Raw genomic sequence first — 15,723 nt, 5'->3', positions numbered from 1 at the left:
TACATTTGCAACAGATTCCTGTGATTATAGTGATCGAAAGACTTTGTCATTGAACGCAATTTCATCAAACGTTCCTAAAGTGCAAAAAATAGTATTGTCTGAACAGATTTCAGAAAATGTTGAACTTGAACTGTGGATAGTTCTTCTGCAAGTGGAAGATCTTCAACATCACTAATCATGCTTCCTTGCATGTGAACTAACACAAGTACCACTAATACTGCCACCTACCTATACAAGGTCAACAGCATGTTCTATAAAGTTGTATCTAGTGTCATATAAGTAGTAGCGTCCCTTGCTACAAATTCCCTGTTAATCACCATTATGGAGAAAAGAGTGGACAATCATAGTGCAATTCGGTTATTCTTCTTCAATACAAATACGTTTTCAAACTTTGACAACCGTGTCTTTTCATAAAGCACAGTTCAGTCCTAAGGTTTTTTGAAGTCCAGAAAAAGCCGGAACCACTGTTGTTGGTGATGAGTTGAATATGGACGTTCTCAACTTCAATACGCAAATTGAATTGCTATCAAAATGTTGAAATGATTACCTCTTCCTGGCTATGGATATCACTGGCATAAAGAACAAGAAACAGTGCTGAATGAGATGGAATAGGCATTGGACAATCAGACACCACATCTGGTCTGTGATGGATGCGAAACGTATGTGTGAAAAGGATCCTCAGATTAATCACCAATTCAATGTGTGCCACTTGGTGAAGTCAAGTGAAAATAGTGCTAACCACCTCAAACAATTCTTGCAAATTACATACAGCCTATCAAAAACAATGTGGGTAGTTTCAGACTTGTGAGGGAGATGCTGCTATGGTGGAAATTGCTTCATCACCACATTACTAATGTCAATCAGTGGTCCAAAACTGATACACAGACTGTCTGTATCAACCCCTTAGCCAAGAGTCTAGACAAAACAAGATTACTAAACCCTGCTATCCTACCACTAAAATAGCATGACTGTATGAAGCAGACTTGCTACAGGAGATGGCAATGCTGAATGAGCACAGGCTAATTTGAAGCATTGCGCTTAATCTGGTGATCTGGTTGGTACTCTTTACCACAGTGTTAAATTTTCTAAGGGAATTTCCATTCTAAAGGATTTACATTTTTGTAAAGAATTAGGTTCTTGCAAACCCTGTATGAACAGACCTCTCAGGAGCTCCTAACTGATGCACTCGGGGCTGGTTTATGCTTGCTAAAAAAAAAAAACTGAAGACCTCTTGGCATTCTAAAAGTAATGATCTCCCAAGCCACATAGCAACGGTCCCGAGGCCAGAAAAAAAAGGACTTCTAAGACAGCAAATGAACCACTTTAAGCATTATATTTCTTGAGTGTATTAAATTGTATAACTCCCAATAATATGGGGTTGTCCTCTTCACGCTATTGATCGATGGGGTCTGCCACTTGAGGCCCTCGCCAAGCAACATGATTAATGAAATGTAATATTCTGTGAGGTCAAATAATTTAAAAGGGTTATTCTACCAGAAAGTTATCCTTGAAAGAATGGAGCACAGGTTTAGCATGCGTGTTGCCGCACTATTCATTTCTGTGAAGATGGCGAAGTACTAAAAGTCCCATTTGAAATGCATGGAGAGGTGGTGTATATGCATGACCATTTGGGACCCCTGCTTTTGTAATCTTTGGGTCTTCCTTATCAGCCAGCTGCTATTCATCCTGTGGATTGGGGATAACTGCGTTTGGTGGGACAACTCCTTTTAATGACTTAAGATGGAAACTTGCACCATCAATGTGCTTGGTTTGTTTTCATTCTTGTATTTACCTTTTTTTTTCGATCTTTATAAATTTGTATGCATTAGTTGTGTATATGGATGGAATTCCATGGTCATTTTTATCATTGTGATTACAGAGCATCGAAACATGCCACTCGCAGATGCCATGGTTCTTGTGGCAAGAAGCTTTGAACGGTATAAGGTAGAGAAGCGCGACAAGGATCGTGAAGATATTGCAAAACAAGCTGCCAAGCTGTCTACAGATGCCTTTTTAAGAGAGCGTGCTTTAGCCATGGATGAAGGAATAAGAGCTCCTCCACCTTCTGGAATAATGACCCTGCTTAATTTGCTTTCAGATAATAGATATGTTACTCCTGATGAAATAGACAAAGTTATACTCTATTTACGAGATCGTAAAGAAAGAATGCTGGCTCTGTCTGGTGAACCATTGACATGTAAGTAGTAATTGTCGTGTTTTTTAAATAGCAATTTTCAAATGTTTTTCCTTTTTTAATTGACTAAAGTTTGACTTTAATTACAATATTTGACATTCTAGTCTTTTTTTTTTTTTTTCTTGTTTTTCATAGCACAACTTTCAAGACCGTTGGCAGTAAGTTCTGGACCTTCTCTTGAGGGTTCTTCAACCCTTTCAAGCAGCCAAACGATGCCACTGACTCAACAGTTGATTTCTGGCGCTCCAGCATCTCAAACTCCAAGCAGCTCTCAACAAGAGCTGCAGGCAAAAATTCTCAGTCTGTTTAATAGTGGAGGTGCTGCTTCTACAATCAATCTCAATGCAAACACTTCAGGAACAACAACTGCCCCAAGCCAGAGCTACGGAAATGTGTCTTCTGTACAACGGGCAGTAGCCCAAATGGATGTCCCATCTCTTGGTCCATCTACACAGCGATCTCAGCCCATAGTGAACCAGCATCCTAGCTCTATGACACAAGGTGAAGCTGTAAGGAGTGCAGCATCCAGACTTGCTCAATCTCCTCAAGTACAGAGTATGTATGGACAACTTCGTCCTCAGGCTCCTAGTAATGCACCAAACCAGCGACCAGGGGCATCTGCAGGAATAAACTTTGACAACCCAAGTGTGCAGAAAGCTCTGGACTCATTGATTCAGAGCGGACCTGCACTTTCACACCTGGTGAGCCAGACAACAGGTCAAACAGTTCGCAGTGGGTCTCTGCAACAGCCTCCAATGGTCTCTTTTCCCCGTCACTACTAATTTACACTCTAGGGCTTACAGATCTTGTGTTGTCGACTCATAGCGGTAAACTACTAGTTAATTTCTTATACGGTTGTATATTTGACCCCCCCCCCCTGTTTTTGTTCTGTAAATGACCTCTACATAATGGTGCAACAGTTAGCAGAGTCAGTAGTTTTCATTTTCAGAAGTATTCTGAGAATTTCAGTTTCTCCACATACTGTTGGTCACCAATAATTTTGCATCGGTAAAATGGTTTTGTGAAAACTCCCTGCTTTGCCATGTATCTTATTACAACTAGATCTTGTTGTAAAACAACTTTTTAAGTAAAAATTTATTTTAAAAAGTTGTTCCTGACTCCTTTTTAACTGAAATATTCCGTTTCCTAAAGTTTGTGTTGGACGCTCTTGTTGACTTCACGTTATTGAGCAGAAATCTATGAAACTTGACCAGTGTTCATACATTAATTTTTACATCTTAACTTAAATTAATAGATTAAATCTTTTTTAATACCAGTTTGAACACCATGTCCAAAGGGTGTAATAAAATTAAGTTTATTGCATTTTGTGCTGACAGTCTCAAAACAAATTAAATCGGCACGTTAAAGCTGTATGAATAAGTAAGATAGCATTCGACCACAAAGAGAACCACACTGTAAATAACTACACAAAACATTAAACTATTTCTGGTAAGATACATAAACGAAAGCAGCCAGTCTATAGCAGTGATTCATTTGGTTTTGGAACAGTAATACCTGTACACTGATTTCAATCTATATCCATAGTTATAAACGACTGGAAAAAAAAAAATTTAAAGCGTTTTTTTATTTATTTATTTACTAGCCATCTAGGGAAATAGCACACTACATTAGGTAACTGGGAGTCACATAAAACATAGAGTGCAGTTGAGGGTTTTTTAAGATCACATTGGTGGTAGAACTTTTCAAAACACATTTTAAATATGTATACATATATATATTTATATATTGCACAGTTAGCACAAGGTGAGTTAAATTAATAGGAAAATTGAAGCTTTGGGGGTCCTACCAAAGTCATGGTGTCAGCTATCTATTCTGATGCTTGTAGTGCAACTCGTTAATTGAAATCATTAAGCTGCCACATTAGCGTTGAATTTTTTTTATTACCTCCCATCCCAATATACTGATTAGAACATGCCAGTTAGCAACACGGTACTGGAAGATTTCAGAGTAGACCTACTGCTCAGCCCCTTATCATCCGTAAAGCAATAGCAAGGTGTCCATTTATCCCACTTTTGTACCAGTGGCTGAGGACTGCCTAAGTCTCCCAACTTTTTTTTGTTTTTGTTTTTTTTTCAAAGATGATACAATTTATTACCAAAATACTTTATATTCTCAAAGGTCCCTGATATGTCTGCATAGAAGCAAGAATGTGCACAGTCTGACTCTGAGATATACAAATGAATAATAGGTATTAGCAGGTTTAGTAAATCCTGGACTCTTCGTAAATTGCTCCTCTGTACAAAACCCCAACGTGTCTGTAACAAGCTGTTGCACTGGCAGTCTAAAGCCTTACCTAAATTTTCCCATACTGCTGATAGGAAATTGGCAACTTAGACATTTGATGCTGGTGAGATATTTGATTTTTGTGAAACTAGTCTAAATGTTAAAGAAAATTAATCAGTTATGTACTTTAAAGTCCTTTATGTTTTATGATCGCTTTGCTGTCAACGAATAGGAACATATATATAGCCAGTGGCTGAAAACTATACAGACCACATGCTGCCCTCTCTCTTCTGCAGTGCTCTCTCATCTAATAACATTGGACATTATAGCCAACTCCATAGCAGAAAACCAATTATGTGCTGTAGGAGTTTTTAATCCCATACGGTTACCTAGTTTAGATATAGCTAATTCGTAATTGTAAAATGTTAGTTTTGTAAGGATTTTTAGCCTCTAGATTTAAAGGGTGCCTGTCAAGTTTGTCCTTTTTAATGTAAATACTTGTACTCTTTAGCACATAACAATCATAGATCCTCTTTTTTTTTTTACCTTAACTGTTCTTGTGCCGTTCCTCTGTTCTTGATTCTCGAAAATTAGGAATAAATTGAGTATTACAGTAGGGGGTGTTTTCCTACTGTCTGATGCTGACAGTGCAAGACTGTTATGTTAAGACCCCTCTGTGTCAAGGGAAATGGTGATGACGAGTTATCAGGTTTTTTTTTCTGGACATATTCGGGAGAAATAACAGAGGAAAGGCACATCCTAGTTATGCAAAAAGATGGTCCAGAATTCTTGTTTCATGGGATATACAAGCATTTATTAAAAATAGCCGCTCGGGGTGGTGACGGGTCATTAATAAAAATATTCCCGTTCACTGACAGAACTGAAATCGTAAAAATGAGGAATGAACACACAAAGTACATTACAAAGCTAAATAATTTTTATGCAATGATTATGCTTTATTGATCCATTATAATTACCGGAAGAGTGGAAGGGAGTTAAGTAGAGGACTTATCTATTCTAAGTAAAACTGACTGTGTAACCCTACAGCTGCCCCTCTTCATTGCTTCTTCGGTTATTTTTCTTTTAGGCCACCCCACCTTGCAATCACTCACTCCCCATATGTTTCAGAGCCCAATATTAGTCATCTGAGCAGTTTCTTTTGCACAAGGTCAAGCAAACACCACCTCAGCTGTTGACACCAGGGAATGGAGACCATCGATTGGCTACCAACGGTTGACTACAGTTGGGCTCTGAAACCTAATGTGATAGCTTGGGGGTAGGGAAGGAGGCTAAAGCAAAATTTAAAAGGGATGGAATCGGTGCAGTCCTCTGTAAATGTATGCAGCCAGTCTTGCTGATCCGAGTCTGGGCCAGGTTCTCTTTAGATTTAAAGAATAAAATGGGAAAAAAATGTAACACTTTGTTTATTGTGGTGGATGTGTTTGCTAAGCTTTGAATACCGGAGCAACAGCTGGAGCACAAGAGAGCCAGTTTTTCACTCTTAGAGGCACTTCAAGGAACAAATAGCAAAACATATGGGTTACTTATGTACAAATGTCAAAACAGCCAGTTCACCTAATGGCTGTTGCCTAAGGTACCTTGCACAGATAAGCTTGCATCTTGCGAAGTTACAATGCCATCATGGTGATCGTAATTGCACAAATAACCTGCACGTTGACAAAATTTGTATGGCATTCACCATTGCAGTCATGCAAGGCTGCTGATGTTCTCAATCTACACAAGGCAAAGTGGAATTACTAAAGACTGGATACAATAGCCAGACAAACTACAGGAGTAGTTCAAGCCTATAATAGAATGGAGGATGACTAAGGGGCACCACGTGTTCTACACAGAGTAAAATGACAAACTTTTTTGTGTATATATTAATATATAAAAGTTGGAGTTGGGTTTTTCTCCAGATGCTGACTTCATGCTGTAGTCCTTTTTTTGTTGAGACCATATTACTACTATATTTGGCAGGTTTTCACTGACTTTTAAGGACAAATGGAATACATTTATTGCAAACACTACAATTTCATACATGAAAGCACCAAATTAGGAAAAAAATATGAACACCATAAGCAAATAAGTCATATATAGATTTTCCAATATTTTTTTTTTTTTACAAGGTACCTCAGTGACGAGGAGCTTAAGCTATTACAGTTATAAAAATATTGACGATGTGCTACACTTGATAAAATTAATAGAACTTTGCAGTACATGCTTACTCTACTTTTATATTCAATTTAGTTTTAAACAGTAGAACTCTGCATTCTGAATAAATCTCTGTTTATATATTTATATATTTAAAAAATATATATGTACACTGGCGAGTGCTTTTCAACACAAACGCCACATACAGCTTAAAGTCACAGCACTATCGACATGGCACTGTAAAACGGTTAAACACCTAAAATGTGTAGGGCTCTTGTGTTTTTTTTTTAAATATATTTTGGGAGTACTGAATTCATAGCGGTTACTACTATGAAGGGGGCCCATCAAAACAAAAAAAAAAAAGTTGCATGTGCAAAATAAAACTTTTTTAAAGCCCAACAAAAGTTTCACCTATATTCTATGTTCTATTATTTTGGAAGACCGGTTTTTGGAAATATTACATTTTTGTTTGGGTTAAAATATGTTTTGAAAGTGCATAAACATTACCGGCCTTGATTGGTTTACAGTAAACGATCAAAGATCATTTTGGACAACACTAACCTTATACTATAACTACATGTTGTTTGGGAGCCACTTCTCTTGTGTAGTGGCGGTGAACAAGAAGCAAGTACAGAAATCACAGCTGAAAGATCGATGATTGGGATAGTGTGAAATGAACTTTACATAAGCATTCTATCCTAGGCCATGCATTTTGAGACTGTGGAAGCAAGTCACAGTCTCTAAAAGGTCCCCTGATTTCCCTGCTACCGATCTGAATCTACACAAACTGTTGCCCTGGTTGTTTCAAATTTGAAATAACTGCCCTGGTTTTCTGGTACAGTCCCTCAAAGGCAATACTGAAAAGCAAAGGGTAGAGGAAACGTAAAAGGCAGATACTGTTCCATATATATATCTTTTTTTTTTTTTTGCATCAGATTATTATTGCAACATGCTCCTCGGCATCACACAATATGTTAACAGCCCTTGCTTGATTTTCTGCACAGCTGAGTGATCCTCTTAATGTCTTGCTTGGCCTCTTCTGCAACTTTTGGCTGCGCTCTTCCTCATCTGGGGCATATGCAGTCTGAATAAGAGTGTGTAAGCTGTTGGGTAATTTTGTCTGTGGGTACCCCAAATCCTGCCAAATTGCTGAAGCCGAGGAGAAAATAGCGGCGGTCAAGAAAAGGGTGTAGAGGGAGGAACATTTGGAACGGTAAAGCATGCTGGTGAATACCCCCTCTCTCCCTTATCTTGTCACACCAATGCTTTATCTAATGACTCTGGTCTTAATCACCAATAGATGTAAGAGAGAATTCTCTTCTGGTGTCTGCCAGTACAACCCATGTGTTCTCCAAGTCTGTGTCAGGGAGAAATTAGTGTAACAGTGGATCACAGGATGCACAGAGGGGCCAGTATCTATAGCATCTTAAGCAGTGCGGCTCAGTTTAAGAAACGTACATAGACTTATGTAAAGATTTGTATATAAACTTCATCAGTGGCACGCTGATGAAGATATGAGGAACAGTTGCACTTGTGCTGGAATGGAAGATCTGGTGCTGCAGTTCACATGTAAGGGCATTAAAGGGAATGGTGGAAGCAAGTGAAGTTTCTGAGCACTGACCATATGCCTCTCCCATCTCTCCTGATCTATAATACTTTTGCAATGTGGAGAGAGGTTCGAAGACTCCTGCTAAGTGCAGCAAAAACTTCATCCGGGTTCTGGTATTCAAGAATAGATAGTAATGACCTCGCGCCCTCCACCACGAACCAACATAACGCGGTCCAAATGTTCTGTGAGGACTTCTAAAAATTCCATATCTGGTGCCGAAAGTTGAGGGAAATAAGTGAGTGGATCATAACCGCATAGTATTCTATACAAATTCTGTGCACCACTTATGAATGAGAAACTATCTTTCGAATCTGAGAATGGTAAATGCATATAATTACATTGCAGTGGTTATTTACGGAACAGATCCAGTACAAGCAACTACTCCATTGGTCGAAAATCAGGATTGTTATGTATATGAGATTATTTAAAGCAATGTTAAAACTTCCCTGTCGAATAACTAAACTTCTATACCACTAAATATTCTTCTGTAGTATAGTAAACTTACATTTAATAATGAATGTATAGGATCATCAGAGCAGAGGCGTAACTTGAAGCTCCTGGGCGCCAATGCAAAACCTGTAACAGGGCCCCCAACTATAATGCTTTATTCATAGTACTGGGCTCCCTATATGGAGAAGAGAGGCCTTATGGGCCCCCTAATGCTCCTGGGCCTGGGTGCAACCGCATCCCCTGCATCCTCTATAGTTACGCCCCTGCATCAGAGCTCAAAATTTAGAGCTGAATATGAATTACCTCGAGATCAACGGACTGAACTTCTGTTTCATTATGTCAAGTAGATTAATCATTAAAAACAGCGCAACTAGAATTGATTTTCCAAGATGGGGTATTATGGCCCTTGCTTGACAGAAAAGGATACAATTTTCATCGCCTTTCCTATTACGAGGTGGACCAGGCATATTGAGTAGAACAAGTTTTGCATCATGAGATTTCTTGACTATAACCTCATTAAGTTTCACAGCTGTGTGCATCCTGCGAACATTTGACTGGTTCCTGAGGAAAAGAAATTTTGAATGAGAAACTTTGTAGACACTTTACAAAACTTTTTACAATATCGACTCTGGTAACGGCATTTGACAAGCAGGGTTACAAAACAAAAACACTTACAAGTTCTCCCACTCTCTGATTGCCAAAAAAAATAGAAATCGGGATTAGTTGCATGACAAAATATGCATATTCTACATATATGAACTTCAATAAATTTAAGTTTGTAACAAAAGTGCTGAACTGAATTAAAAATATTGTGCAAAATTAGTTGTGGGCGTTTTGGGGTTCAGAGTTGTTGAATTGCAATTCTAAAATATACTTATAACCGTTTTATCTACGTAAACGGTGTATCCGTTTAGGAATCCTTGTATTAGATCATTAAAGTTCTAAGGACTCATTCACACTAGTGTTTAACCTCTGTTTTGGCTTTCCGTCTTTGTTCCATTTTTGGAGCAGAGAGCTTGAATTAAATTTTTTCGTCCATTTATACTGGCTGAATTCTTAGGCCAATGTAACAAGTGCCTCTCAACATATACTCATTTGCAGAGGTTGTCCAGGGTTAGAAAAACATGACTGCTTTCTTACAAAGAACGTGCCACTCTTGTCCATAGGGCTGTGTGTGGCATTGCAGCTGGGCTCGACTGATGTGAATGGGAGCTGAGCTGCAGTACCAGACACAACCCATAGACAATGGTGCTGCTGCATTTGGATGAAACAACCCTTTTAAGTTTCTTTTACGTGAACACAGTTGACTAATGGGACAAATAGTCGTAGTTATGATTGTTTGTCCCTCTAGGCCGGCTATAGATCTCTTCGCTCACACAGGAAAATGTGCAGCCTGTCCTTAAGCATGCTTGCTGAAAGTCACTGATCTGTTGATGAATGAGCTGCTCAATGTATTGGGGGTTTTTTTTGGGAGGGGGCGGTTTGTTTTTTTTTTTGTTTTTTTTTTTTACAGGGCCCAATAATTGGGCTAAGAAATGTACGGAGGAACATTCATGCCTGCCAGTTGGGCCATGTAAAAGGGCCGTTAGTGAGGCCATGACAATGTCTGAATGGAGACTGTATATTTTCTCCATGTTTTTGTTGATTGATTTAAGGCACAGTCATACTCCCAAATCATATTAATAGCCTTCCAGTTTAAACTCTAAATGACATTGGCTATGCCTTTCTCTAGGAGTTATTAAAGGGTCTTAAACTAGATGCATGGCTGGAATAGACTGCCACACACCCACAAGAGGCACACTATTCATGTGACCAGTTTCCTGACAATCTCATACTCAACCAAACTGTTGAGTCAAATTAGAGACTGTGACATTAACAGAGCTGTTTACCCGTTAAGCTGCTACTGCAGCTCCAGATTCGGGAGAAATTTAGAAAAAAACGAACCATATCCCCAACTATTATGTAGCAAATAAAAATGCGAACAATGTTGAAAAAATGTATGCCTTTTTTAAAGTCTTTTGCATGCTTTTTAATTTTTATTTCAACATGGACCGATATGGTTACCATATGGAACCTGTATGCCTCAATGCCTCCTCATATCACATCCAAGCTAGAGGTGATACAACAGGGTACTAGAGCCTCCCTTCAAGTGTTCAGTTTTCCACAATAAATTCTCCTTTTCCTTTGATACTGTAGTCACTCATATCAATGTTACAATCACATATGTAAAGTTTCATTTTCTTCAGACAACTCATTTTTAGGGGCTTTATTTTTTTTTTCTTTTGGACAATAATTATAATATTTACATTATATCACTTCAGGAAGGTTCAGTAGTTCAATGTTTTGTACAGCAAAATTTCAATAAAGGCCGCTAATCTCTTACTGAACATATTAACGTTACAATCCTATATACAGGGTTTCATTCAAACCTGACAACTCCAAGGTGCTTGATTTTTGACAATGAGTAAATATCCTACTTACGGTTTCATGTTGAAAAAGTCCCTTATTCCTTCTGGAGTGCTAGGACTTTTGCTTTTATTTTTGTCTGCTGTAAACTTCTCCTTTGTCCAGGTAAGGTGCACCTTGTCTTGAGTAGTGTCTGGTTCCTCTGGCGGTGATTGCGGTGTACTTGTTGCATTTTCATCATGTATTAATTTTACCTAAATATAAAGAAACCCATATTCAGGGAGCAATAGACACTTGTTCAAGGTTCAAGACAAGGAATGCCACTCAGTTTTACCTCTTCCTCAGGCTTTTCCTCACAATCTCCCACTTGCTCTTCTGGAACACTTAGATGCAGTCGGGAATTTGTAGGGTTCTTGCGTCGTATTGAACCGCGTGATTCATCTGTAATGCTCTGAATCTGTACGGAAAGAAGCTAAGTAAGTGTAGATCGAGCAAATCTGACATTTGCTTTGACTTTTTTCTCTTTAGGTGATTGTAGAAGATGAGAAAAAATGTCTTTAAAAAAAACTTTTTTAAAGCACGTTCTTGATGTGGTTTTTACAAGCAGAATTAGGGGTATGCAATCCAAGATTGTGTGCAATTTATTTCTTTTTAAAAGCTATATATTCACCTCCCGCTCCCTTTCTGTTTTTGTCAGATGCATTTGTTTCAGGATTTGAGAACGTTGTTCCATCACTAGAGTCTTCTCATAGGTGTATGCTGAAATATCACTGTCGTGCTACGACACAATAGAACAAATGTTAATAAAATCTCAACTGTGCAAAGACTGGAAATTTTATATAATTTGAAACAAGTTTGCTTTAAGAGATTAGAGCTTGGAGAAAATGGAGAAATACAATAACATTTCAATAATGTACATGACTGTATAAGGTGAAGCTTCTTTTTACATTAATTATACACTAACCACTCTCTTAAGGAGGTCCATCTAGTAGTGCTTGATCTCCTTTGGCCTTCAGAACTGCGTGCAATTCTCTGTGGCGTCCAACCACAGCTATTGGAGGACCCGGGGTGTGTTAAGAAAACCTCCACACTATAATCAGCCATTTACATGAGACTTAGTTTATTACTGTTACCAACGTTAATGACAGTATTTTACTATATCCCTCTAAGCTATATACATCCTGCAAGATGTCTCACAAGGAGGTGAGGTGGTTGCAAGAGGCAGGATGGTGTCCCCTCCTATATTAATAAAATGTGCAGCTGTTATGCATAGTATAATTCCCTGCCCTCACAAATATCACCTTGGCTGATTCTGATCCAGATTTCTTGTCTCAATTAGTGGGGTCTCTAAGATGCCATTTGTTTGTTTCTGATCTTCCCATTCCATAGCAACATCTTATGTTCTAAAAATTATTTTTTTACTTGATATGACAAAATAAAATGTACAGTGCAGACCCATAAGTGAATAATCCTATTCATATAGAGTGTTATCGTATTCACTAGTTAGATTCTAGATATTCGAGTTTGATATACAGTGGGGGTACCCAATCCTCAGTGCACAAGTGTATGGTTTTTGTAAATGTATATATGTGGGTGGAGGCTTATTCTCTACTATCAGATACAGGATTGGTATAGGATCTGCATTCTAATGGATCAAGATGTCATTTAATTGTTTCCTATGAAGAATGATATTTTCATTCAGGCCAGCTGGGTTCATCGAATTAAAGCAATTTATATCCATGCCGCTTCTTTTTGAAGAAGCCTTTGGTTTACATTGCCTCTGCGGTTGTAAGTTCTAACCACCGCCACTCCCTGAAATGAGATCTTTGTGACCTCTCCATTGTGATATTCAGATATTCTTGAATATCTAGAATCTAACTAGTAAATACTATAACACTCTCTATATGAATAGGATCATTCATAGGATTATGGGTCTGCACTGTACATTTTATTTTGTCATATCAAGTAAAAAATAATTTTTAGCACATAATTAGATGTTGCTATGGAATGGGAAGATCAGAAACAAACAAACTGCATCATAGTAACTTAAAGACCCCACTAATTGAGAAAAGAAATTTGGATCAGAATCAGTCAAGGTGATGTGTGAGGGCAGGGAATTATACTATGCATAACAGCTACACATTTTATTAATTAATATGGGAGGGTACACCATCCTACCAATTGGAACAACCTCACCTCTTTGTGAGACCTCTTGCAGGATATATATAATTTACACGAGACGAGTGCAGATGTAAAAACATTGTTTACTATTCGTTCTCGTTGATTTTCAGTCCGCATAAAAACCATTGCTGGATTGGCGGCTTGCCATTCAGTGTACATGTAAGGAGAAGCCCACAATCTAGCTCTGAAGTCTACCGGTTTAAACGTTCTACATTAACGCTTACAACTTCAGTGGTGAAGTCCATGCTCGTGCTGTTGATTAGACGACTGTCGCCCTGTGTAAAGGGGCCTTACTCCACCAGCCTGAAATGTTGACACCTGACAGGAACAGTTCGATTCACACCACTTACATCAAAATCAGTTCTGACAACAAGATTATAGCCTATCCACACTAAGGTATGATGAGTTGTGCAGTTGGATACATTAGTTGAAGCACTACCATTGTATTTGGCTTTAATTTGCTTGACTGTGCACCACAGCATCCTCTGCCCCCCTCCTTCCATTGACTAAGAGTTTATGGTCACAGGATCGCCTTTTGCTGAATGGTTTTTTCTTGATCACACCATTCTCTGTTCAGACCTCTTGTTTGTCCCATTCTAATGTGGATTCACACTGGAACTGAATCACAGAAAACTTGCTCACTTGTTTTTTTTTTTTGTTTTTTTTTGCTGCACTCCGGGGTCACGTGCCTAATTACCATGAAGGAAAGCCGGGCAGGTATCTCTAAAGGTACCTATACATGAGGTCTGGTGCATAAGCATCCAACAGCCAACATATGGAATACCAGCCAACCTTCGCTCCTGTGCGGGAACAATAGTTCTGTGAGTGGAAACTAATCGAGCCGGAGATCATTACAGCCGGACTGCCTCGATTCACAGTTAACAGGCAGTCATTCATAGTTCAACAACTACTGTTTACACGACCCAACAGTTGCTTGGTTTTAAGTGCTGCTTAAAACCAAACAACTCTGACCAGTGAACCATTTTCTTGCTCAGTGCCCTATCTGCGGCTGTGAGTACATGGGACTTTGCCTGAATTTGCTGTTTTTTGTGATCATTTGAGCAATAATTGCCCCATGTAAAGGCAACCTTTTATGAAGTGCGCATTGAATGTGTGTTTGCTTTATGCAAGAAGGCATTTTAATTTTAGAGAAGACAGTCTTGTTATCTACAGCATCCTGACTTAAGCTGACTATGCACATTAAATCAAAGTCAACTAAATGGATGTCCCTATTGAAATATGCATGTATTTTTATGGTGGAGTTCAGTGATATAGCTGTCAGAAAGAAATGTTCTAATGTAAATATCCAGCTTTCCTGAGTACGCTGTCCAGCTAGGTGAGCATCAGTGTGAATTCTACATGCTTGCAAAATATATGGATGATTCATATTGTGGCAGAAGTTGCTAAAGAGAATTTCTACATTCACAAATCTTCCATGCCTTATTTTGAAATCCTATTCATCTAGAATGTTAGTGATTAAAACTTACCATTTCCACTACTTCAACTTCTGCATTAATTCTTAGGTGGTATAAGAAGGTGGTTAAATCCTTTTTCATCTGGATACTGTTGTCATCCATTTGAGCAACTGTGAAAATCCGCATTGTACATCTCCTCCAAACCTTAGTAAACAGAAACCATTGCAATTATTTATTTAATATTATTAGTTGTAAATATAAGGTTGTTATGGGTGTATTTACTGATTTATTTTACTTGTCATGAACAAGTATCGAACCTGTTTCTCTGAAAATAAGACATACCCTGAAAATAAGGCATAGAATGATTTTCCAGAATTTTTGAGGATGCAAAATGATTTTTTCAGGCTTTTTGAGGATGCTTGAAATATAAGCCCTACTCGAAAATTAAGCCCTGCTAACAGTTAATTTAAAAAGTCAATTTAAATAGTGTCCAGGCAGCTATACATGTAAAAAAGTTAAACCTTTTTGAAAAAAAAATTTATATAAGAAACTGTCTTATGTCCAAAAAGTAAAAAATAAAATGACAGTGCCCGCGCTCTTTTAAACAAGCCAAAGGCGTATGACTTCACGATCTGGCACAGACCTTCAGCCAAAATCTTAATGTTTAATGGCAACACGTTTCAGCATTCTAAACATGAATTTCTTAAGCTTCAAACATTAAGTACATAAACATTCTTAAATACATACAGGATAACTTACAGCTCGTGGAGTTCATCAGTGACGCTGCCCGGCACTGACATAATCATGGGGAGGGAACAGTTTCCTTCTCTAGCGTAAACGTAACGGAGGAATTGGAATGCAACTTGTGTCCCATTCTTTCAATAAACTTTATTGTACTTCGCTCATCTGAACAAAGCCAATATATAATAACTAAGAGTTGCTTATAACTGCTCATAATCTCCAATTTAACGCACTATATAACTTACTAGAGTATGCACAAATAAATTATGTGTATATATTGTCATGCATATTTATGTATAAAACTATAACATGGATATAATAAAATAAAT

The 15,723-nt window shown here is 38.1% G+C and overlaps 2 protein-coding genes across 4 annotated transcripts in view; one reads left to right on the top strand and one right to left on the bottom strand.

Moving 5' to 3' along the window:
* NCOA5 (nuclear receptor coactivator 5) overlaps positions 1 to 3,409 on the top strand; it is a 40,716-nt gene extending 37,307 nt beyond the window's left edge. Inside the window, exons 9-10 of one of the 2 annotated variants that reach the window (XM_066586723.1) lie at positions 1,880 to 2,197; positions 2,330 to 3,409. In XM_066586723.1, coding sequence (XP_066442820.1) covers positions 1,880 to 2,197; positions 2,330 to 2,976 — 965 coding nt within the window. In that variant the 3' untranslated portion in view covers positions 2,977 to 3,409. The remainder of the gene's footprint in view (positions 1 to 1,879; positions 2,198 to 2,329) is intronic. The other variant, XM_066586724.1, reaches the window with a different exon arrangement.
* Positions 3,410 to 3,527: 118 nt separating this feature from the next.
* SLC12A5 (solute carrier family 12 member 5) overlaps positions 3,528 to 15,723 on the bottom strand; it is a 73,594-nt gene continuing 61,398 nt past the window's right edge. The window contains exons 20-26 of one of the 2 annotated variants that reach the window (XM_066586721.1): positions 14,726 to 14,857; positions 11,728 to 11,835; positions 11,392 to 11,514; positions 11,133 to 11,311; positions 9,327 to 9,341; positions 9,079 to 9,212; positions 3,528 to 8,410 (exon numbers count right to left, since the gene is read on the bottom strand). In XM_066586721.1, the coding sequence (XP_066442818.1) occupies positions 8,319 to 8,410; positions 9,079 to 9,212; positions 9,327 to 9,341; positions 11,133 to 11,311; positions 11,392 to 11,514; positions 11,728 to 11,835; positions 14,726 to 14,857 (783 nt within the window). In that variant the 3' untranslated portion in view covers positions 3,528 to 8,318. The remainder of the gene's footprint in view (positions 8,411 to 9,078; positions 9,213 to 9,326; positions 9,342 to 11,132; positions 11,312 to 11,391; positions 11,515 to 11,727; positions 11,836 to 14,725; positions 14,858 to 15,723) is intronic. The other variant, XM_066586722.1, reaches the window with a different exon arrangement.

Source organism: Eleutherodactylus coqui, chromosome 13 (assembly GCF_035609145.1).
Source record: "Eleutherodactylus coqui strain aEleCoq1 chromosome 13, aEleCoq1.hap1, whole genome shotgun sequence".
NCBI classification, from domain to species: Eukaryota; Metazoa; Chordata; class Amphibia; order Anura; family Eleutherodactylidae; genus Eleutherodactylus; species Eleutherodactylus coqui.
This window is presented reverse-complemented; position numbering and strand designations above follow the sequence as displayed.